The sequence below is a fragment of the Scomber japonicus genome, chromosome 7 (genome assembly GCF_027409825.1).
Source record: "Scomber japonicus isolate fScoJap1 chromosome 7, fScoJap1.pri, whole genome shotgun sequence".
In the NCBI taxonomy this organism is placed as follows: domain Eukaryota; kingdom Metazoa; phylum Chordata; class Actinopteri; order Scombriformes; family Scombridae; genus Scomber; species Scomber japonicus.
The window spans coordinates 8,593,365-8,615,442 of NC_070584.1; the positions used below are offsets into that span (position 1 = coordinate 8,593,365).

The 22,078-nt window shown below is 41.0% G+C and overlaps 1 protein-coding gene across 1 annotated transcript in view; it reads right to left on the reverse strand.

Annotated features, from left to right (window-relative positions):
- Nucleotides 1-21,773, reverse strand: part of atp10a (ATPase phospholipid transporting 10A) — a 31,445-nt gene extending 9,672 nt beyond the window's left edge. The window contains exons 1-14 of the mRNA XM_053322333.1: nucleotides 21,349-21,773; nucleotides 17,546-17,750; nucleotides 16,513-16,598; nucleotides 13,958-14,064; nucleotides 13,746-13,877; nucleotides 13,414-13,544; nucleotides 11,591-11,843; nucleotides 11,256-11,473; nucleotides 10,978-11,172; nucleotides 8,298-8,853; nucleotides 3,224-3,327; nucleotides 2,630-2,756; nucleotides 2,260-2,444; nucleotides 781-1,135 (exon numbers count right to left, since the gene is read on the reverse strand). Coding sequence (XP_053178308.1) covers nucleotides 781-1,135; nucleotides 2,260-2,444; nucleotides 2,630-2,756; nucleotides 3,224-3,327; nucleotides 8,298-8,853; nucleotides 10,978-11,172; nucleotides 11,256-11,473; nucleotides 11,591-11,843; nucleotides 13,414-13,544; nucleotides 13,746-13,877; nucleotides 13,958-14,064; nucleotides 16,513-16,598; nucleotides 17,546-17,750; nucleotides 21,349-21,773 — 3,079 coding nt within the window. The remainder of the gene's footprint in view (nucleotides 1-780; nucleotides 1,136-2,259; nucleotides 2,445-2,629; nucleotides 2,757-3,223; nucleotides 3,328-8,297; nucleotides 8,854-10,977; nucleotides 11,173-11,255; nucleotides 11,474-11,590; nucleotides 11,844-13,413; nucleotides 13,545-13,745; nucleotides 13,878-13,957; nucleotides 14,065-16,512; nucleotides 16,599-17,545; nucleotides 17,751-21,348) is intronic.
- Nucleotides 21,774-22,078: the final 305 nt, after the last annotated feature.

The following is a 22,078-nucleotide window of genomic DNA, read 5'->3' on the forward strand; positions in this document are numbered from 1 at the left end:
TTGTAGTCAATCTGCAGGAGCCCAAGAGCAGGACCCTTAATACTCGTAGTGGTAAGGCAGTACACTGGCTGAAGAAGTCACTATTGGGGTCAGGTCATCAGTTTTTCCACAATCTCCAAACACTAAATGTGAGTTTTGTAGACACACTAATGACTTCTAATACATCAAACATATCAACTGCTACTTAAATATATCCAAGGGTGAATAGAATAAGAACTTTTCACATTTGAACATCAGTGTACAAATCCCTACCAAACCTGTTACTAATATAAGAGGAACATTTCATGACAAACTATTTTTGGAACTAAATGAGTCTACTTAATTTAATAATCTCTTATTATCTAAATTTGAAGTGAGTTTTCAGCTTTCCTTCACACTTATCTTTTCACCTGTCAGCAGCTGTCTGCTCAGGCGTGTTTTGATCTGTCTGGACGTTACTAGATATCTGTGTGTGTGTGTGTGTGTGTGTGTGTATGTGTGTTGTGCTACCACGTGCTGATAGGTGCCTAAAGGTGCAAGAGTACAGCTTATAGTTTAATCAATAAGATGATAAGGAATCCCCAATTCAGCTCTGAATGCCTCCAAGAACAAGACTGGGATTTATTTAAACTTCTAGGTCTGGTTATTTGTTCACTAAAGGGACATTCTGACTTTCTTTTTTTGACAAATATACTAATATAAGAGTATTAATTGCATAAGTCTAACTGAGATCTCATGTAGAGCTCAAAGAAAAAGGGGTGTTACATGTGTCAAAGTGGATTATGTTGACCTGTGACTTACCTATGGCCAGCGTCATGACCTTCAGCTTGTTCCGCACCAGTTTGACCACCATGCTCTTCTGCAGCGGCGTGGAGCGGCAGCAGAGCACCGAGCGGCAGCTCCGCGCAACAGCCAGAAACTTATCCTCCAAGCTCTTATCCAGGGCGTAGGCCAAGGTGCGCCCGTCAATCACCAGGCCCAACCGGTGCACCATGAAGGGTGAGGTGTGGGAGGATGAGGACGGAGATGAAGAGGGATAGATCTCACACGGTGCAAAGTTAGTGTGGAAGGCCTTGGCAGCCTGGTCGGCAGAGCTGCAGAGGAATTTGGCCTGGATGTAGTGTAAACTCTCCTCCAGCAACAACGCACACGCCTCCTGGTTCAGAGACAGGCACAGAGTGGGTTGGAGTTCAGGACACTAACTTGCTTAATATTAAACTGCCTGGCCTGCTTACACATCTGGCAACCAGATGTGTCAACAGCACGGAATTAAACATTGTCAGTCCTAAAATGATCTGAATTTGTGGAATGGTCTGGATGAGGAGCTAAAACAAAGTACAAACGTAAATCAGTTCAAGAAGATGCACAAAAGAATCAGTTTTAGTAGGAGGAAGGGTTGTGTTAACTGTCTTAAGTTGTGTTTTATTGACACCAGGTGGATTTTTTTTGGGTTGTATATAAAATTGAGATAGTTGTTTATAACTTGTTTATATGAGATCATGGATGAGACGTGGAGAAAGAGGGAGGAATAAGTAAGTGTATACTTCTTCCTGCTCTTTTTTGAACATGAAAAATTTTAATTTATATTGTTTATGAGAATTTGTTTATGGAGTTAGTTGTGTAGATTTATTGTCGATTGCATTTGATTGTTTATCCTCGTTTTGTTTTTAGCGGTTTTATTTTTATCTTTACATGTTCAAAAGTAAAAAAAATAAATAAAAGGTGGTTTTCAATTAGCACAAACAGTAAATAAAGTTCAAGGAATAGTTTTGGGAAATATGTTTATTGTTGTTTTGCCTTCTTGCTGAGAGCTATACAGCATGAGAAGAGTTATCCCAATATGAAGCTAGCACCAGAAGCCTCTTAGCTTAGCTTAGCTTTAGCATTATGACTGTAAGCTAGTTGAAAAAGCTTCTACACCTAAAGCTCACTATTAAACATGTCATATGTCTTTTGCTTAAATGGCACAAAACTTTGCAGAAGTGTTGTCATCATTTCCAAGACTACACTTTTTTGTATGGATTTAATAAAACAAGATAAAACTGACTAGCTTCTTGGTCAACGGACATGACTTAGCAAAAAATGGAGTACACATAGGCTATATTCCCCAAAATATCAAACTATTATTTTAAGGATAAAAACATTAAAACAATCTTGATTATATATATTAGATAAGAGATTTTTTTTCTAGTTTTATGTTTCTTTTGTGAAGCTATTGTTCTTTATTCATCTCCTCAGTAAAGCAAGTCTAGCTTTATAACGCCAGCAGCCGCCACTCACCTGAGAGTCAGCATTCAGTGTCAGGATCTCCTCCTCGGGGTCCAGCAGTTTGCAGGCATATGCGATATTGACAGCAGTTTCCTGTTTGTCGCCCGTTAGCACCCATATCTGCAGGCCGGCCTTCCGCAGAGAGGCTATAGTTTCGGGAACGCCGTCCTGCAGCCGGTCCTCAATGCCCGTCGCTCCTGTGGGTGAAGATGCACGACTGTGACAAACCCGCCAACATCCTCAACATGAGCCAACATCAATATTCTACACAAATTAGAATGGATATTAGGGTTTAATCCTAGCTTCAAATGTAGCATTGATATTACATCTTTTTGTGAGGTCTGAAAATATAAGAATATATACGTATATGTGTAAATATTACCTAAAAGCTGGAGGTTTGTCTCCAGACGCAGGGCCGACTCAAAAAGCAGCTCCTCTCTTCCCTGGATGGCCGTCTCAGCCTCCAGGTGACGCTGCAGCCAACAGGCATATTCCTCCTTGCTCAGAATCTGCAACAAACACATAAAAGTTTATACAAACACACACATACACACATCCATACACAGCATCATTTGTTAAAACATGAGGGGAAATGTAACAGTAACAGCGGAGCAGCCTTCTCCTTCTCTGCCTACATGACAGAGGATCCATGAGAGAATGTGAGACCTTGAGAAGGTGTTTTATCACATTGCTTTGGTGACGGGCTTTTGCACAAGCAGGGATATAATGAGCCTGGCTTGTGAGAGCATAAATTAACAGCCTGGGAAAGTGGCACAGATTGCAGCTGAGTCACGAAGAATGTCACTTTGGAAAAGGCCGGTCCATGTGATCATCTGCGGCGGACTACAAACACAAGCTGCCAAATAGCCACTGAGACGCGTCAGCTCCACTCTTCTTAAGCACTTTAATGAGAGAGGGCAGCACTTCTTAAAAAAAAAAAAAAAAAAAGAAGAAAAGGTTTACAGATCCCTGTTACCTTTTTTGCAATGCACAGTGTGCGAAGGCCATCGGCGGCATACAAGTTCAGGTAGTTCTGGGTCCTGTAGACAATCTTTTTCTGCCGTTTCCCTTTGGAGTTACCTGGGAAAAAAATAAAAGAGGACAAAAGAATAAAGATTATATATCCTTGTTTTTCAGGAAACTGGCATAAGTGGTTTAGCGTTTTGGATCCAGATTGCCAAGGGCTTCTTCCAAGAGGCACATGAAAGCCATCTGTCTTCACGCCTAAATTAACCATGTATGCTTCGCCTCAGTATATATCACCAAGTCTTCATATCACTCATCGAGCTGAGACTGGACGACACCCGAGCTAAAATGTGATAATCAGACTTTAAAGCTCATATAGGAAATCTATTAAAACATAAAGTGATCTATTTTACATGATTATATATTACTTGTAGATGTGTTGAAGTATCATGCGTCTTGCTTAACTGTGTCTCTGCTGTCGTATCTTTGGCATCTTTCTGGCAGCAGGACAGTACACAAACAGATTGGCCTTATCAGTCTCCTGACACAGATGCACCAGCCAACACTCGGATTGCCAGCCTTGTAATCTCACTAATAACACAACAGCTTGGCAGGCAGCTCTACACATGCACCGCCACGCAAAAAATCATTTCCACTGAAAGGAGCAAATTAACACAAAACTGTCAGTAATCTTGAAGAATTTCAAGCATCGGGAAAAAGGATGTTGTCTTCAACCGTGATGAAAGAGAGTCAAATATATTTTTATACACATCTGAGGCAGGTGTCTTGTATGAAAGTAATACGTTCAATTTTGCTCACTAATGATTCCATCTGACAACTTGTTCAAGTGTGATTTTTGTTGTTTGTGACAGAAACTCTTTTTCTTCTTTGGCTCACAGGGGAAGAATTTTTTTTTTTTTTTTTTTTCCAAAAGGACAGCAGGAGTTTTCCCCCCTTTTTGACAAATAGCTGCTAGGACCAGACAGCCTCACAGGCGCAGGTGGAACTACACACAATGTTTATTTTTCCCTACCCATGAAAAGGGAAAATCCACCTAAAATAGCATTTATGTCCTGGATGTAAAAAGCTGTATTCACCAATTGCTTTTGGGCGCTTCGGGGGCAGCATAAACAAGCTGTGAAGAAAACACTAACATATTATCTAGCTTTTAAGTAACATGGTTGCTTATTTCAACATCCAGCAGATCCGGAGGAACAATAGCATTCATTTGGAGTTGTGTTTCTGGCCAGCTGATGAATGCAAGTCCAATATTTACACTCTTTTTAGTTCTGCTTTGCTTTCCACCAACTCCTGAGGGAAATATGTGCCTCTACAGCTTCTAAATGCTCCACTGTGTTCACCTACTTGCTCTTAACTTTGCTTGCTTGTTGTTTGTAGTAGGCCAGCAGTGCACAATGGGTTTTTCTTCTGTAAACAGCTGCCTGTTGTAGTTAAAAATGACAGCATTGGACTGGAGCAAAACATGAGCTGGAAGACGCTAAAAAGCTCTTGAGAACTGAGTCTGATGATTATTATTTGACAGTTTGTCATTATGAGTGAGCGTCATTAGATCTGCTCTTATTGTGAAAATATTGATTATGGCAGCTTTAAAAGTATGAAATTGTAAAGTTGTAAATGCAAGAATTGATGAGCACACAGATTCAAGATTTAAATGTAAAGGTCTGCTTTGAAATCTAACTAGTTTAAATAAGATTCAAATTCTGTTTTAAGGTGGAATTTGCTTTAAAACCTCCTCAGCAGGAGCGAGACTGCAGTTACGTCATGGCCCACAGTACTGCTAACTTCTAAGCCCTCAAGGGTCTACAGTCAACCTCCAACACCTCCATGTGCACTGTTATTAGAGTGACACTGGACAACTCCCTGGTCGCCTTGAATGGAGCCATTATGGAGGGTCTGTGTTATGAGAAGGCCCAACTCATTCTCAGCTCTAATTGGCTGGTATTACCCAACGGTAAAACAAAGTGGTGAGCTGTCTCTACAAGGACACACCCTGCCAGCCATTAGAGCTGCTGAGCTGAGACACATGGAGGAGGAGGAGGAAGAGGAAGAGGAGGAGGAGGTGGAGGAGGTGGAGGAGGGGTGGAGTGAGAACTGTCCCGATGAAGCCTCTCCTCTTGTGATCAGCGCCGCTCTGTGAATTTTAAGTGAATGAAAAACTTCTGAAAATGGCATAGTGTGCCAGCTCAGACATCGCTCTATAGAGGGCTATAAAAATGATGAACAATCAGCACTCCAGCGGTACCCCAATGCAAAAAGGATCCGCGTAATCCTCACAATGGAAAATCGATACAATAAATCATATTGTAATTCAGAATTTCTCCAAAGAATAGCATTGTGCGTCAGCTGGAAAACATGCCAAAACAAGATGGGAGTGCTTTTCCTCCATTGATATGTTGCAGTCTAGATTCAGCGTAAGGAGGTAATTTAGTTGGAAACCTTTTTTCCGCGAAGACGAGATGCCTTGTTGAGATGAAATGCCTCCCTCTAATGAGCAGGGGGGAGCCACTAACCAGGCATCTGAAATAAATGAATTACCCACACCACATGACGGCATGCTTTTACTGAAAGGAAGTTGAGACGAGTCGCTGCGCAGGTTGATCCGGCCCATCAGAATATAAATATGTGGAATATATATATATAGACTATTTATGAAGCTTTTATGCCCGGTACTTCATCACATTGTGAAAATAAGTCCAGATCTTAATGAATCATGGGTGGTGTGTGAAGAAAATACACATTGAGTTATCTTAAAAGGAGCTCTCTGGTTGATTTAGTATTACACTTTCATAAATGTACACTGACTTATTATGAATGAACCAACAGCTGTAAGCATGAAGTCATACTAAGTGACAGGTAACTCAATGATTGGACAGTGTGGTGACGACAATTAGGGCTGGGGCTGATGCCGATAGTGATATTATGTGGTAAAAAAAATTCTGATATTGATATATTTGCCAATAATGTTATGTACAGAATACATAATCAAACTTTTTTTTTGCAATGATCCCTTATATGTGGTTATCAAACTCTTGTGACAAAGATATGTAATGGAGGCACAGTTTATCAATACATGTATTAAAAGGCCCACTGGTGATTACTGTTTCATTGCACTGATGTCATTTTATACACTAATTATAATTAGCTAATAGCTATAAATAAAAAAACAAAAACACAAAACAAAAATAATCATTTATATATTAAACTTGAATTAAGAACAAGGGTCGAATGACATCAGTGCACTGAAAGAGTAAACTTCCCTGGTAATTTAATCATTATAAATAACTATAACTAACTAATATATAACATATTACAAAAAAAAAAAAAAATCTGACTGTTCAAACTCTTATCTTCTCTGGTGTTAAATAAGAGCTCATGAAGAATAAGGCCTCAGTGATTAAGAGTATTATTAGCAGAGACTCACTTCCTGTTAGAAAAATAGAGAGCAGGAAACAAGGTCAACGCCTCGGTTTTCACTGCCTTTCACATTCTGACGTAAGAGAACATCTCTGCACTCACACGCTGATGCACATACACGTTACCATGGTTACCACAAAGTAAAGCTTTATGTCACTTGGAAAATTGGGTAGATTTGATTCTTCTTCTCTTGACTTATCATTAAGACAGATTTAACTCACGATTACTAAATTCTTAAACTACATATTTATCAATGACAGAAATATTACATAGAAATATTTACAAAGAAAGATTGTCAGTTTTCACACCAGCATGAAACAAACCAGACAGTGACTGCAACCGGCACCTTTAAACTCCACGTGCCCACTTCATAACAAAGGCTTTCTGTTAAAAATAAAAAAGTCTCAAGCCATGATGACATCATCAGGGTTATTTTTCAGACTTTAAAACAGGTCCGTCACCGCCACAGACAACAAAACACAACAGTCTCACAGGCTGAGTGCTAGGATAACCGATGGATTGTACTCCTTTAATGTACAGTCATGGTTCAGTAAGTTAGTCTTAACTCTGTTGCAGCTTTAAAAAAAAGAAGAAGAAAATAATAGTTTATCAATTGATTCTGAAATGTGACTATTTGCTGCTTCTCTCCGTTTTATACCATTGTAAACTGAATATGTGGATCTTGTTGTTGGTGTCATATTAGATTCTGTAAAATTTTGATGGCATGTTTCACTGTTTTATAGACTAAACCCACTAATCATGTGATTAAAAAAACCCACCAAAACAACAAACAATGAAAATAGTCATTACTTGCAGCCCTACACAACTGTGTGTTGTGTTAAGTGTTCAGTGGGTGTGTTGAAACAGTTCTTTCTAAGCACCACTGGACAGATTGTGTACAGAGCATTAGTGAAAAGTGCCTGTGTAGCTCTTGGTGTGCCTGGAATACTAACAAGCTGGTACACCTTTCCCATTAAGACATTAAAGAACTCGGAAGATCACAGAGGAAAAAATACACACAGACATCCGGAAGTTTTTTCTTCTTTAAAAAAGGGCCAGTTAAGGTAGGCATTGAGTTTTGCAGCAGTAACTTCCTCTAAAAATACTACTACTTACATAACACGCTAGTTTACAACTTTACATCAGTGGAAAGCATGAAGGTCTGGGGTGTGAAGTAGGCAGCTCTTAGACAAAGACTAACACCCTGAGCAGGCATGTTAGTCCACAGACACTGGAAGCACTCAGGAAAAGAGCAGTCTCAAAAAAATGTGTTTTCATCATGTAATCACAGTTTTTCACAAAACCCGCAGCAGCTACAACACAGGGCAATCAATCATCTGGGATTTACCAGCGTCTAGTGAAAATATTCTTAATTTGTTGACATGTCCAGTAAGCCCATGTGCCAAGTGAAGATTACATCAAATGATTTGTGGCCAATCTCCGGTTCACAGCCACGATTCATCAATTCTGGCGGAGACGTCTACGGACGTGATACTGCGCCAGCCACACAGCACTTCAAACCAACAGCTGTGTAATCATTTATGAAGAGTGCACCAACTCTAAATTCCACCTTAACACTGTGATGAATTCCTAACTGGAAACCACAACCTGACAAACTACGGCGAAAGTATAAATGAGGCTTTTCCTACCTGTGCCAGGAGGTTTGATGAGGTCCATGATGACAGAGTCTGCTCCTTTGGTGTAGACGGTGATCTGGTCGGTCAGAGGGTGTCTCACCACCACAGACATGCGTTTCCTGGTGGAGTCGAAGCCCAGTGTGTGCAGCAGCTCAAAGCTCAACTTCCCCAGGTGGGGCAGTTCCACCGTCACCTGGTCAGGGAGGCGTCCGACGAGGGAGCACTTGTAGGCCCGGGCGGCGTACACCAGCGCCGCCTCGTCCGGCGACTCGGCCTCGTAGCGCAGCTCGCCCTCCTCCAGGGTCCAGGCCTTCCCGTCATAGCAAGGAGGCACAGGACTAAAGGTGTGTTCCAGGCCTCTGCTACACTCCTCGTTCAGCTTGGTAAGCGTGCTCTCTGCCGAGGGAGAGGACAGCATGCTGGAGCATCCCTTGTTTGAGGAGCGGTTGGTGATCAGACTGGAGGAACTGCTGTTGTTGGAGCCTGAGGTCAGACGGCTGGGGGTGAAGCGTTTGATGAAGTCTTCGATGGTCTTGACTGGGGACTTCAGCTCAAACCTCATCCGAACCTGGAGGACAGGAAGAGACGCTAATGAACAGATGGCAACTGAGTCAATCATACTAATTCAAACATTATTACATTCTGCAAATTGTGAACATTATACAGGTCAGTTCCTATGGCACGGAGACTTCCGTTCTGATGAAAATGCACCTCCTGGCTTCAACCCTAGCCAAATCCTTTACCCCAAGGCGGTGCAGCACAATAGCAGAGAGAGTGACTCACTGTGAGGTCTCCTGGCAGCAGGAGCCACAATTCTCACATGTATATATATGTATAAATCATTCAGGTGCTAGGTTAGCCACAAGGGCATCATAATAAAAACGTGAACAATTACACTGGCACAAAGAACAAAAAAGGCATAATCATAAAAAAAAGGGAAAAAACAGTTTTGTGCAGATTTTGTCTTATCAGATAACCTTCAAACAGAAACACAAAGAACATAAATAATGTGTCACAGCATAAAGCGTGATCTGCACTGATTTGTGCATCTGACTGGCAGGAGAAGCGAGCCAGTGCACAGTGTGGCGAAGAGAGGATATCACATCTGAACAGGACAACCACACCCAGGCTCACACAAAAAACAAAACACGGATACACACATCAAAGATGCAGGCAACAAAAAAGCGAACACTACGTGCAGAGGGAGGCTGTGTGAGAATTTTGAAAGGTTTTTGAGCTATTGAGATAGTGTTTTTCTTGGAGAACTAGTTAAAAAAAAAAAAAAAGAAGCTGCGACACGCTTCATTGTTTTTTTGGCAAAAGATGAAAACTACATCTGTGTGGTTCAATAAAAGAAAAACAAAAATACGTGCAAGATTAGAGAGGCATTAGCCATTTTTGGAGGGATATCAGTAGAATTAGCCCCTGTTGGATCTCCCACTGATGCTCCCTATCATACCTCCCAGCTTTCTAGACATCTTGTTTACCAGCCAATCTCAGGAGCATGCTGACACGAAGAAAGTGGTTCAAAGACTGCAAATGAACAGTAAAAAAAACAATAAGATCAAAAAAATATATAGACTTAAAACATTCATTAAACTTATTACTGTGATTTTATGGGAAACGGTGCACAGACATCTGTAGGAATCCTTAAAAGACACATGCTTGGGGGCAGCTGTTCCAAACTTTTTTTTTGTGTGCTTGTGACTCATTAAAATACACCAAATGAAAACATCCTGTCATACAATATCTCTGCACGGTATATTCAGTAGCAAGCTGGCGAAGGTCATCAACAACTACAATCAACTACTCTCATCAGAAAAAGTGACAGAGCCAGTTAGGGGCTCTTTGCAAACAGATAAAATTGCAATGTTCCATTACGGCAGTGGACCTTTGTTGCATATCATCCTCTCCCGTCTCTCTGTCTCCTTGGTTTCTGTCACATCTCTAGACTCTAATAAAGCAGAGCAGGGATTTCATTGCACAAGGAAAATAGTTGGAAGATGTCGCCACCAACAAAAAAAAGGTCATCTAGGTTCATATCTATTTTTTTTAAGAATATTTTCAGGCAAGATTGTCAAAGTTCTGACAACATTTCTAAGTATCATTTTCATTTATTCTAAATTCATTCTTTTCCAGCATGGAGTCCCTATGGAGTTGTACTTGAACCTAGTGAATATAGTCTCTGATAAAAGGATGTAATGATGTAAATACACTACGTGAGCTCAGTTTATTTTAGCAAGAGAGCTCGGATACACTGATATGTTGTCGGCACAATAATATAATTTTAGCCGCTTCACTGACCCAAGAGACATGACTATTATTGTAATTAAACACAAGGCCTGCTTCACCTGCTAGTTAGACATGACAGTCTCACACACACACACACACACACACACACACACACACACACACACACACACACACACACACACACACACACACACACACACACACACACACACACACACACACACACACACACACACGTAAGAGAGGCAAGAGTCAAACCAGAACCAGTGAAAAAGCAAACAAAAAAACTGAAATTTTACATTTTACATTCAAATTCAGTGTAAAATAACCCAAAACACCTCTCTGACCACATCAACTATCTCATTAACTTCTAAATTGGGACAAAGTCATCCCATATTGACCCGAAGGAAGTGTGAGATGTTGTAGAGGTGACTCTCACCTTCTGCCTGGGCTGGTTGGGGGAGGACGCCACCACCGTGTTGCAGATGGTTAAAGCGATGAAGAAATCAATGATGTCAGAGAGTTCAGAGGGCAGCTGGGACATGGGCTGGCTGTGGAAGCGCATGAAGTCCATCTGACTGCTGCATTCATTGACTTTGTCTAGAAGCTGAGGGTCGGGGGTGATATCTTTCTCCTGCAGGACAGAAGAGGGTTTATCAGAGGAGAGCAGACAAGCAGAACGATCACAAGGACATCGGGATAGTAAAGAGCACTGACCATAGGACTGCTAAAGGCTGTGTGTTTAGACAGGATGCTAGCTCGCTTTGCCTCCGCCCTACTCCCCGTCCTGCGGTGGGACTTAGTGCTCTGGGAGCGCAGCACCACCCGGGCGCTTTGGTGGCTAGCCACACTGTCCCTTCTGGGAAGGGTGCCACCGTGGGAGGTACACTCTTCTTCCTCAGAATCCATCTCTTGGTACATAGCAAGTCTTCGAGCTGGAAAACACACAGGAAAACATCATTGAGAGTGACTTAAAAAGGCAATGACTGCTAACTGTTTTTGTGTTGGGATGAAGGGTGTTTATGCTGTACAGTGATGCTGGCTTGTCTCACCATTGGCATCATGGGAGTACTCCACTCCAGCCACAGTGCAGCGCCGAAACACCATCTTATTCTCCGTCAGCGTGCCTGTCTTGTCAGAAAAGATGTATTGCATCTGGCCGAGATCCTCAGTGATATTAAGAGCTCTGCACTGCAGGTGAGAGTCTGTCTCCTCGTCGTACAGATCCATGTCCTGATGGATGAAGTACACTTGGCAGATCTTTACAATCTCAATCGACACAAAGAGGGAGATGGGTATCAGGACCTAGGGGAGGACAGGGTCTTTATTAGAAAAGAGGTACAGCCAGTTATGGGTTTTCTAGGCCTGCTATGTGAGTCGTTTGCAGTAAATACATTTTACAGCAGCGCTTCCCCTTGTACCCCCTCGTTCCCTTTGGGGGTACTTCTTCTGTTGCTTGGGGGTGCATGAAAGGATTGTGGAGAAACTCCCCTAATCTTGAAAAACAGAAATTTTGATTTTAATCGACTTACTAAATAAATAAATAAACTCACATATTGAGTCAGCTGTAAAAACCTGAACATCATGTGTAGCCAGTGTGTGACAACTAGCTAGCAAACAGAGATTTGGATTTCGTTAGCTAAACAAGTGATGGGTAGACAGTTTAAATAGTTAACTAACAGCTAACCTGCAACTAACGATAGCTAAAATGTCTGTATAAACCGTTTAAACAGATATCTAAAAGTAGCCTAACGGATAAATAGTTAGCTAAAAGTTATGGATACTGGTTAAAATAGCTAAAAGATCTAAAATGAATGAATAAATGGTTAAACTAGTTAGCTAAAAGTAATGGATAAATGGTTAAACTAGTTAAAAGTAATGGATACATGGTTAAACTAGTTAGCTAAAAGTAACAGATAAATTGTCAAAACTGTTACAAATAATAGATAAATGGTTAAAATAGCTCAAATGAATGGAGAAACAGATGGAATACCTGTCTAAAAGTAATGGATAAACAGTTGAAATAAATGGTAGTGTTGAAGTGCTCAAGTACCTCTTCATCTACACCACCATTTATTTCCAACTTCCTTCTGACAGGGGTATGGAGGTACATCTAATAAAAAAGGTCGGGAACAACTGTTTAAGAGTTTTACAGCTTTTCATTCACTTTTTCAAGGTCAAAATCTTCACAGTAAAAGTAATAATATATAAGTGTACTGGGTATATGTTTGATTGTTTAAAAAATGTTGGTGTATCCTCCAGTGGGACATTTACAAGCAACATTTCTGGAAAGTGGTTCTGGAGAAATGAGTCATAGCTTTTGGGAGGACAATTCAGCCCGCACACTCTCTGTGCCTGGGAGCCAATAGAGTCATGTGTTTATTTGAAAGTGTATCAGGCAATGTCTGGCAATACTGGATGGTCTCCAACCACAAACAGTTACTATTTGTACAGTGAAACCAAACTGCTATCTTGACTAACTTTCCATTTATTTCAAATATGACCTGATATCAGGGGAACTAGTTGCAACATCTGACACAGGACAGGGCGACATTATCTCTGACATTTTTGCATGCAAGCGGAGAAAAAGAAGAAGAAGAAGAATCAATAACTGTCAGTTCTGAGTAACTTTTTCTTTTTTTGATTGTATGAAAAATATGATTTTGCATTTTAACCATTTTCTTCCTCATTTCTGTTCCACATACGTGATGATAAAAATCTAGAGGTCACACCCTGAACAACAATTACTACACTCAATTTGATTAATAGCAATGCTCGTATACAGAGGCATAAAGCATTTCAAACTAAGCTATATGTCTTGTTCATATCTTTACGTTACTGTCTTTGCCTCATTCAGCTTCTCTCTGTTTCGTACCTGAAAGACGATGATCATAGTGAGGAAGAGATAAATAGCTGACATGATGGGCGATAAGTCTGTCCCCTCTGGACTGAGAACGTCAAACACAGGCCTCTTATCTCCGTACTGTAACATCCACAGCCCATGACCTGGAACAGCAACACCACAAGGTCAACTCATATAAACACTAGAAGGAGAAGATAGAAATGCAACAGCAAACTCAAACCAAAACCTTTTTTTTTCTCTTTTTCCTCAAAAATATCTAAAGAAATTGAGAGAAAATTGAAATTTCTCCACTGGACCACAAGAATTTCTCACATTAACTGTTTAACTCTGTAAATGCTACGCACCAACAGCAGTGAACAGGCACATGACCAGCAGGATGATGACACACCAGAACACATCTACATTCATCTGTCTCTCCAGTTTACTGCGCTTGTAGCGAGGGCCGTTGTTGTTCAGCATGGCTTTGGTCTCATGACCTGCAAAGACACACAGTATTAGCAGGAGCTGTTAAGGGGTCAAATATGAAGCTGACAACATGCTTATTTTGGAGGCCAACCTGCGTAAATGACTATTCCCACAGCCTCCTCTGTGTTGCGGATGGTGCAGCCTCTCAGCAGCAGGTTTTCTTTGTAAAGTGCATCTCTTCTGTTACTTCGATGGATTCTGTCAAAAGCAGGTTACAAAATGCTTGAAACATTACTGGAAGCGCTGGTCCGAGGCAAAATAAAACATAAATAAAATACTGATAGCACTGAAAGAAATATAGTATCCCCTGATAGCAGAGTCCCACTGAAGACAACATCAGTTTATTCTGCTGAGCACCTCAATCGATCACGCTCTAAAGCATCATGGTCTTCCCTCACCAGGAGCCCTTATCTCAGCACAAATTTCCCTCTGATATAGAAGTACTGACCGTGCTACCGCTCCACACAAACCCCTCGGGTTTAGAGTCAATCAGGCAATTCACTGCTTCATCGCGGACCCTCAGATTTCAGACTCTTACGTTTAAAGCTTGTCAGGCTCATCTAGGGGTGTAGATGTCATACAAAGACTGCATTCAGCGCTTAGCCAGCCTTTTGAGGAAGTTCAAACCCCTTTCAGAAGAAAAGCCTTTTAACGAAAGTGAGATGTATGTTGAGCTGTATTAAATGACGGGCAAAAGCGCCTGTTGTGGGGGAGAGAAGAGCTTTAAACATCAGCCATAATCCCATTACTAAATCAAGGATTACAAGTGTATTAGTTAAACAGCTCGCAACCTTTAGCTGGGAGCAGCGCTTAAACATTTCTGTTGTAGCTTCTTTCAAAGTCACACAACTGTCAGCATGTTTACCAACAGGAATGTTCATCCTTTGGCCTCTGACAGCAGGCAGGCTGACACGTCACCACCATTATAGATTAATAACAGTGTCCCTGAGCTCCGGGCGGCCGTAGTTCACACACAGCTCGTCCTAGTTCATAGCTCACGCTGTTCGAGAAATTGATAACACTCTGAGACGCAGAGTGCTTTCTCTCCCTGGAAGGTAGAGAGATTAGACTCAGTGCCATTGGCCATAATGTAATAAAACACTACTGAGACAAGTCCCCCTCCTCCTCTACCCTCCACCCTCACCTCCGCCGCTGTGCCCAGTGCTCCGCCGTAGCCTGGCAACTGAATACCTGCAGCATCTGGTCTCCTTCTGAGCAAAGAATAAATGTCATAATCATGTGAGTGCAGGTCAGTCTGCCCGCTTTACCGAAAGCTCAGAGGGCGTTTCTCCTCTTTTACCTCACACAAACTTATCCAACATGTCTCCCTGTGGAGACTCAATGAAAAGGCTGTGCAGACACACTTGGCACAAATCCAACTTACTGTAAAACTGGCAGCAGCTGAAAGGTGGGTAATGTAAACACGGTGCATATCACTTATCAACGTGAGCATAAATATGTTAAAGGAGTACTTCACTGATTTAGTCCCTAAAGTGGGAAGTGGGTCAAACCTTGAATCCTACATTTCCCATAATTTAACTGTATAGTTTTATATGTCAGATCCTGCCCTCCTAATAAACTCCTTCCCCATCCTTCAAACCTCATCTCCCACTTTGTAAGGCTTTCTGTTGAGGTACATCTTCAGGTCTAAATGTATATTCTGATTCTCTTCTGGAATATCTTTGCATGATTTACACTTACACTCTTCATTTATCTTACACTGGCTCTTTGTGCAGCCCCTCAGTTCAGCCTCTGTCTGAAACAGGCAGTTTCAGCTCCTGTCTCTTTAAGGCTCCCCTCCTGACAAGCCCACTTTGTTCTGATTGGTTGCAGAGGCTAAGTCAACAAACAGTATTAAAAGGATCTCACTTCTTTTTTCTGTTCTTTACGTCAAATCTCAAATGCATCCATACATATTTGCTCCTGAATCTAATCCAAAACACGCGATTGGACAATGTGAACAACCCTTATGGGCATTTGTGAACAATCTGATGTCATCATGAGGAGGAAGTAGAGGTCATATTGCATACAAAACATTTAGAGCAGACCTCACATTGGACTTTTGGGGTTTAACATAAACATCTGACATTATAATGGTATACAAATAACAATAAATCATAAAAAACATGACATATCCCCTTAGAGAAACATTTGTATCAACATCTGTATCCTAAATCCATGGTGAGATTTGTCTGATGACATCATTACGGTTATTATCCATGTATGTTTAATGCTGTTAGACCATCATTCATGTCTGTCCATCTTGAGAAAAGGTATTTTACAACCTGCTGCTTTTCTACCATGAACACGTACAAAAAAGGGAAGTAAGGTGTAACAGAGGAGAGTCAGCCTGTTGATGGTAAATACCCAAGTTGTGGTGCAGGCCAAGGAACTACAGCTTCAGTATGACCGCAAATTGTAATCCTGACTAGGAAAAACTGTTCAAGTCATAATTATAAGTTGGAAAATCCTGGCTTATAAACAAACCGCATAATCGCATAATTTCCATTTTGGAGTTAAACATTACTCACAATATCACTGCAGTTAATAAACCTTCAGAGACATAAAAATGAGTTGACAAATAAGAAAGCTGACCATCTGATCATCACCATGTACCATACAGAACTGACCAAAGATAATACTCACATGTAGCCTCTGAATCTGTTTAGGTCATTGTTGGGCTTTTCACATTCAATTATGCTGTTGTACTTCAAGGGGTCAAAATCACAGTCCTGCAAACAGATCAACATTCATAAATCATTTGCAACACTGATTTTGGAATATTTTAAATCCCTGCATTGTTTAAATCCATGTTTATAAGTTTGAACTCTTCTTCTACTCTACTTTTGCTGTTGTGTTGATATGTTTATTGGCACATTACTGCCCCCTGTAGGTCAGTAGAATTGTGTGAAACCATTAGTGTGAATGGGTTTAACCTCCCCGGCATACGTTGACATGCAAGTCAATCTACGCATGCACGAGACACACAAAACCAATCATAAACTGCTCTATAGTATCTAAACTGTATAGGAGTACTAGAGCTGTGTATCGCTACTCAATTATTGACCAAAATAACCCGGTACCAAGAGGTATCAGAACTTCTCCAATCAAACGATACCTTCAATTAATCATTTTTGTACCCAGGTCTAGATTTTTTTAAATACTTTGTTTGTTTTAGTGTGACATGTGATTGGCCCACTATCACAGCTGTATAACTTTTTTAATTATTGGACCAAATCATTTAGATAGGGAGGAGTGGTGGCATTTTACGCGACTGAATGCTTACATTCACATGGTATTGAATGAGGTAGAAAAATAAGGAAGGAAGTAAGGAAGGAAATGAAAAGTATTCTGTTGTTATCTATATCAATTTAAGGGTACTGGTATTGTACTTCTTTAAACCACACCCAGGATATTTTGATCAAATATGTTTTCACCATAACTGTTCATGCAATGATCAGTAAATGCTCATTTAGGTATATACTTCTTTCTGATTGGTGGAAGGCTGGGGACATGGTTCATACGCTGGTCAGAGAGATTCTAGGTAACTTGTGTAACCATGGTAACAGGCTGAAACCACAGCGGGCACAGTTACCACTCACACTTTTGAGGGAAACGGGTTTCATTTCTGTTTTTTTTTTTGCTATCAAACTTTGTAGTAGTGGAACGGTCATCTCACCAGGTCGAAGAAGCTGCGGACGACCTGCCTCTGCTTGAGGTTGGTCTCTCCGTCCAGTGTGGCGGTCTCAATATGGCACAGGCGGTCCGGGTCACTGGAGCTCAGCAGCAGAACATCGGCCGGGAGGATCTCATTACAACGCAGCCTGATGAAGTCTCCCACCCGCACCTCCTTCCAGTACTTCTCCACATAGCGTCTCTCGGCCCTGCCAGAACAATGAGAGAGCAAACAGCGGTGGGATAAGAGACACCAACCTATTGTTTTCAATAATTAGTAGTTCTATAAACAGACATGTCAGCTCCGCTTCCATAAATCTGTATGGGACAGCAAATATGTCATGCATAAGAGAGCACAGCCTGTTTGTTGATGCTGAAGCTAAACCAACTCCTGAATTCGGCCTGGCTGAACATATTCCTCTAGACACCCTACTCAATACTGTATGCCCATCAAACTCCAACAATCTCCAAGCAGAGAGCAACATATTGTGCACATCCTGCCCAGCTAAAGTCTGTTTCAGAGGATTACTCACCTAATGAAGAATTCCACTCATATGACACAACATTATTAGTTACAAGTCATACGCTGAGAAAGTCTCACCAGGATTTTCTATTTTTAGTCAACAGAGTAGTTCTTCTCACCACAAAATGAGTCAATGGTGTGAGGGTAGGCTACTGTACCTGATGTCACTATTGTGTGCAGCACTCTCAGCCATTAAAGTGCAAAAACACTAACGGATGGATAATAATTTGGAGACTCTGCTAATGGTAACCGTGGTTCATTTCGGACCAATTTGATATTCCTGGTAGCAAATATGCTAAATAATGCATATCTCGCATGCTATAAACAACAGTCCTGAAGTGTAAGGAAAAACACTCAGTTATTTATTCATAACAACCCCCTTAGTGACGTTAATGACTGGCATCGGAGTACATAAAAACATTTCTTTCCTTGAATTTTGTCAGTTAAAATGCACGTGGTGTCAGCATGAAAATCGGAGTTTTTCCATGCACGTTATATTCCCGATGGTGAGCGGAACAAGCATTAAAAACATCGACGGGGGCAACAGATAACACCACTGGACTGCAATAAAAACATCTTGGTAACATTTCCTATTTTTCCATAGCCTGAAAATGAATCAATATCCTGAGGACAAAGAACAAACCTGCCAAGTAAGTGCTTGAAGTTTGCCGTTACATAAGAAGTGGCTTCAATGCAAACTGTGAAGGGTCTATACAAGCTTACCACTGCCCAAGCCAAAAACAATACAATGACAAGAATTTCGTCTGCAGGGTGGGACTGGCCATGAAAGCCTCTGAAGTATAGAGTTTGTATTAAAATGGTCTCATTGTGAGTCTAGAACTGCTGCTTTGCAAGCAGTTTAATAGAGGCTCTATTTTAAAAAAATAAGCTTAAAGACCCCTCTGGACATTTGCTTGGAATAATATATGTCTGATATGTTTTTTCCCCTCACAAAACAAACTCCTTTTACATCATTACAATAAAAAAAACAACCTCTTCTCCTATTGAAACACCCAGAATTGACGAATACACAAACATTCATTTCTAAAGTTTAACTGCTGGACACTGTGAAGTCCATTAAATGTATGCATCACACTTAAAATTGCATGTTAGACCATAACTGGCACCTAAGTAGTTGTGATGTCAGAAATCCTGCCTGTATGTACACGTCTTAAACTCAGGTTTAAGGTGAACTAAGAGAAACTAAAGCAGATGAATGTGAAAACAGCCTCCCAGGTGTCAAACTCTGCACAGTGAAACTTAAACATCTGAGTCAAGTGACAATAAGTCAACTGGAGTTGAGGGGAAAACTTAAAATTGTTTCACTAAACATCAGTTAATATACACTGACTCCCCAATGGGTACATTTGCATTTTATCAGCGTGAATCCAACGAGCACATGGTTCTTGTTATCTTTGTCTTCACACCTTATTAAATGTCCACAACCCACTGTAACCATAACATACCAAGATAGTGTGTCTATGAATACTATGGCTGTTGGAAATACCCCAGAGCGCTCTTCTTACTGGTGATCTTTGTTTAAAGGGTTAAAGGCAATGCTGCACTACTTTACTGTTACAAAAGCAGCTCGGACGTCCTGTTATGTTTCTATTTAGGGATTTTCTACCTGTTTATAATATACTTCATTACTTGAACATCTGTATTCAAAAGTAAAAGAGGATCAAATCTGATTTTTTTTTTTTTTGTGGAACAAACTGAAAAAAAGTGAAACGAGGGCAGCCTGATGAAAATTCATTATTTCTGCAGTCTACTGGTTGTCAAAAGTCTGTCCTTGAGTGCTGCTTCAATGTGAAATTAATCTTCCTTTCTTGTCAATTTCTCTTCGCAAGACAGCAAAAACAAGTACAGTAAGTAGAGCAGTGAAAAAGTGGCCCACACACATCACTAATTAATTATCCAGTCGTGGAGGGATATTCCAGCTTTCGACGGACAACAACACGATAAAAATCAGACGTTCAGTGACCTGGAGTTCAGATTCTTCAGGACAGCGGATGTTATTAGAACTCTGGAAAGCACATTAAGATACAAGTATTTCACTAGATTAAATATGTGACTTCACCTGCCGTGCCTATATCTCAATTTAGTAGGAATCTTCTCAAGTAAATTTTCCATGATGAACGGGGAAAGAAACATCCCCCTTCCATTAATCAAGACTTTGTAAATATTAGTATTTCTGATAAAAATGGAATGTCCTGTATCATAAATAAAAAAAACCTCCCCCCCCCTGTGCCGCCACGTGAAAAAGTGCCTGTCTGAAGATGAACTTGATACACATGTGGTTCACCTGCAGCTGGAACTTCTCCAGAGAATTAAATTGATGTGTGGTTCAAGAGAAAAAAAAAAAAGGAAAAAAAAAGCAGCTAGTGTGTATCTAACCTTGAGAAAGTGAAAAAAAAAGAAAAGAAAGCAACATAGGTCAGGTCAAAGTTAGCTGTTGCTACGTTCAGAATGAGAAAAAGGGAATGTTTTTGCACAATATTGCCACAGCAGAAGAAAATTCAATTATGTCCCCAACCTTGACAGAACAGCTTGGGTCAAGACTTTGCTAAAACTTGCGGAGCTACTAAACACTGAGCCTTTTGATTACCATGAATTATGCTCTGTACATGAAACACAGTGCTGCTTTTCATTAGCAAAATACACTCATGCACACATAGGGTCAAATAGTTAGTAGTAGAGAAAGCTTAAAGGTGAGGGTGGGGGGGTAGGGGCAGGTCGTCAGGTAGTATGTGACAATATATAGAAACATCTGTATTGTCAGAGAGGGTTTCACACACACACACACACACACACACACATACACACACACACACACACACACACACACACACTTCTCCTCTCTGACAGATAGGTAGGTGTCAAACTAAAGCTTTTCTACAGTTTTTGGATTCCATATCTTCCCTCATGTGTTATCCAGGTTTAACTGAGGCCTGCACCTACACAACCTGGACCCACAAATGATGAATAAATCTCATAGAGAGACTGACAGCTGGGTTCATGCATGAAGGCCCTGCAAAGACTTTGCATGGTCTGACAGGAAAGTTAAAAAAAAAAAAAAAAAAGAAAAGAAAAGAAAATGTGTCCTGATTGTTTTTCTTTTAGTCTGGAACAGCTGATGTGAATGTGTGCAAGATGCATTAGAGAAGGACAGTGTGTACTTTGAACACTGATGGAAAAACAACTAAATACAAGCACACACACACACAGGTTTCAAGCAACATCTGGACTCTTGTGGGTGCCAGTGTTTTTTAGGCCCAACTTACCTGCTGTAAACCAGACAATCCATGTGATTGATTTCTTTATCCGACCTGTGTCTTCTGTAGTCCTCCCATAGGTCTTTGATGGCAGTGACAGATAAGATGAAAACTACAGGAGCCAGAGCGAGTTCTGGCTGAAACGCATTGACAACTGGAACAAAATTCAGCAAGGCGATGAAGACAAAGTAAACATTGGCAAACCTATGAAACTGTTCAAAAAGGTTCTTTGGCAGGAAAGACAGCACAGTGTATTTGGTCGTCTTAATCTTGTTGTTTGCATAGTGTCGGTTTGGGTTTTCCTCTCCTTTGGCGTGATCATACAGTATGTTTGCGTGGACAGTCCTGGTTTTGTTCTCCTTAGTTTTCTTCTTTCTTTGCCTTTTGACTTTTGCAGCTTTGGCCATCCCGGCGTCTTCGCTCTGGCGCGCCATGGCCAGCTCTCCCCCCCCACCACCACCACCACCCCAGCTTCAAACTTCCCCACACTTTTAAAGCTTTTTTTCCCCCCTCACACACACAAACACAAACACACACAAACACAACACAACACCAAAGTAACGAGCTATGTGATCATTCTTTCAGCCGGCGGAGAAGAATCCCATCAGTCTTTGTTTCGTTTAGTCACACAAACTGCTCATTTTCATCCATGTCGACTCCTCTTTCCGCCAGTCAGAGGAAAACTTCTGCTTGTTTAGCTTCTCCCTTTTTTTTCTCCCCCTACTTGCTGGGAAGGATG